The 2,891-nt window shown below is 50.5% G+C and overlaps 1 protein-coding gene across 1 annotated transcript in view; it reads left to right on the plus strand.

Moving 5' to 3' along the window:
* VOLCADRAFT_100795 (uncharacterized protein) overlaps positions 1-2,891 on the plus strand; it is a gene marked incomplete at both ends in the record, with an annotated part of 3,723 nt that continues 832 nt past the window's right edge. The window contains 2 exons of the mRNA XM_002959309.1: positions 1-56; positions 504-688. Of these exons, the coding sequence (XP_002959355.1) occupies positions 1-56; positions 504-688 (241 nt within the window). The remainder of the gene's footprint in view (positions 57-503; positions 689-2,891) is intronic.

Below are 2,891 nucleotides of genomic sequence, written 5' to 3' on the forward strand. Positions count from 1 at the left end.
ATGCGGGGCCTGCACAAGTGTGGCCCAACAGCGATATGGTTGACAGTCAGCAAGGGGTGAGAGCTCTCGGGTAGTAAATTTGTGTACTGAGAGTTCCGGACGGAATGTCCGAGTGTGACCGACAGTAAAAGCCCTTATGCATTAAAAGGGTGGAAAAATGGGTTAGTGAAGCTTTTGCAGTGTTGTGCCTCTTGAGTGCCTATCTGCACTCGAGGGAAGACTCAGGATCGCTAATAGCTTTACATGCACATGTTGAAACTGGGCTTTCGGGTACATTAGGTTAAGTTGCTTGCTCCGCAAACGGTGCTGGTACTTTCAACGGTCCTCAACGGCTGGCCTCTACAGCTACATGTTGTCAATGGTTGCATTAGCGTCATGGGCCGCTTTGTGGGCGCTTTGGAAACGGAGGGAGGAGGTTGCACAATTGGGTGTGGTTGCTTCATAAGTAGTACACCCAAACGTTCGGCTATAGCTGGTCAGAACCTCCGCTGTGCATCCTGCAGGTCGCGTGGTGGAGAATTTTGGAAGAAGCTACCGGACGCAAAGGTTTATGTTGCTTGTTTTGCCGTGTTTGTCTTTTCGGACAACAAGGCTCAGGCTTTTGTGAACGCATCCCAGGATTACCCGAATACATCCCAGGCAAACCTGGCGAAGAAATCGGCCTTTCGGCCACCAAGGCACAAACCAGGTACAAGACGACGAACGTTTTTATAGTGTGAAGTTTATTACACGAGCACAACTCATCAGTTCGCTTTGCTCCTTGTAAGCATCCCATCGGTAATCGCACCTCATTCAACTCACTGTGCGCGTACCATGTATCATCAGCCAAGTCCCGTCGCAGCATAGGCTGCAGCACCCCCACCCACACCCACAACACAGTTAGACAATTGTTCAGGTGGGCAAGCCTACATACGCGTAGCGTGAGGATTTGACACTGCTTATGTGGTGACGCCAGGCCCATCTGAGCATCCCAGGTTACGACTTTGCTGTATTACAGCTAAGCTTGGAGACTCAGTCAGAAAGCTTTGAAGGACATCACCTAGAGGACAGGATCTGACAGTATGTACCACGTGAACATCTGAAAGGCTTTGGGCCTGTTTCCCTTGGCTTTTGGTGCCACCTGTTAGTGCCTCTTTCCCCTAAAAGGAAAAATAAGGTCCATGGAAACCATGGCCTTTTAATGATTTTTAGTGGTCTACTAGGGACGGCCCTTTACTGAAGTACTAAAAGTACAACAGGTTTTCGTTGTAACTTGCATCTTTCCACCCTTTTAATGCATAAGGGCTTTCATTATCGGTCACACTTTAGCATTCAGTCCGGAACTCTCAGTACACAGATTCACCACTCGAGAGCTTACTGAATGTCAATTATATCGCGACACCGTTGGGCATAGGGCCCAGCGTGCGTGTTTGAGAAGAAGGCTACAGTGAAGCAGGAGCGGGCGACAACAAGGATACCACTGAGACCTCCTTGACAGGCAAAGGCATTTCTATACTACCGAAAAGAAGATTCGGCATTTCCTTTTGTGTGAGGCCATGTGCAAGGCGTTGCTGAGGCAGGCGAAGCCATATATGCCGCATGCCATTCCAATGCATTTACACTTACGTGCCGGATATGACAAGTGCGGAAAACCGAATCACGTATGCGCTCGCGTATAAAGATGGGCGATTTCTCGCGCGACTTGCGACTTGCGACTTTGCAAGGTGCAAGCCGTACGCAAGAGTGCACTTTGCCTCGCATCCGCAATTTGTTTTGCAACCAGCCATAAGTGTGCAGTCCACACTTGTGCAGGCCCCGCATATTCAGAACCTAAAACAACTTTTGTTAACCTAGCGCAACGTATATCCTTTTGTCAAATCCAGTCAAGGTGGTGTCAAAAGACACCAGATGCGATACACCAGCGTAGCCATCCGATGTACGACCCGTACTATTGTACGGCAAGGTAAAACGTCGGTGGTCGGTGACCAGCATGAAGGTATCCTGTGCGGTCTCAAGGTACGGCCGCCACTCTTGTAGGGCATTGAGTACACAGAAGCTCTTGCTCTGTGGTGGTGTAATTGACATCGGCAGGTGTGAACTTTTGGCTGGTGTGGGCGACGGGGTGGCCATCCTGTAGCAGTGCACCGCCTGTGCCGTAGATGCTGGCGTCAGTTACGACTTTGAAGGGTTTGGTAAAGTCAGGAAGGTGCAACAACGGGCGTTGATGAGGGCGTATTTAATGCCGTCGAAAGCCTGCTGGTGCAAGTTCTTCCTTCGGTCAGCCGTTTGCTGCCGGTGAGGGCCGTGAGTGGAGTCGCTAGCGATGAGTACCCTTGGGTGAACTTGCGGAAGTAGCTCGCAAGGCCCAGGAAGCCGCACAGCGCCGTCCTGTCTTTTGGGACGGGGTCGTTCTTAACGGCCTCAATTTTTGGGCGGGCCCCCAGCGCGAAGCGCCCAGGGGGGCCCCGACCTGTAGGATTGCCCATGTCCGTGTGTGTGTGTGTGTGTGCGTGTGTGTGTGTGTGTGTGTGTGTGTGTGTGTGTGTGTGTGTGTGTGTGTGTGTGTGTGTGTGTGTGTCTCTGTCTGTAACGGACCAAACATAATATCTCGCCTGGCTGAAACGCGTTATAGGTACTATACAGCATTCTCTATTGCAAGGTATCTCGCATGTAGCCAACAAAAATTGTAAGAGCGCAAACAAGTTTGGCTGCCTCAATTGACCGAGGCCAAAGTCACATCAACGCCTCTCGCGCTAAATTTCATCTCAAAAGGTACCGCGTATCTCATATTGAATTCTTAGATGACGGCGTATGATAACTCGAACTCCCAGGCCTTGAGTGTGTAACGGACCAAACATCATATTTCACCCGGCTGAAACGCGTTATCGGTACTATACAGCATTCTCTATTGC

The sequence above is a fragment of the Volvox carteri genome (assembly GCF_000143455.1).
Source record: "Volvox carteri f. nagariensis unplaced genomic scaffold VOLCAscaffold_158, whole genome shotgun sequence".
NCBI lineage: Eukaryota > Viridiplantae > Chlorophyta > Chlorophyceae > Chlamydomonadales > Volvocaceae > Volvox > Volvox carteri.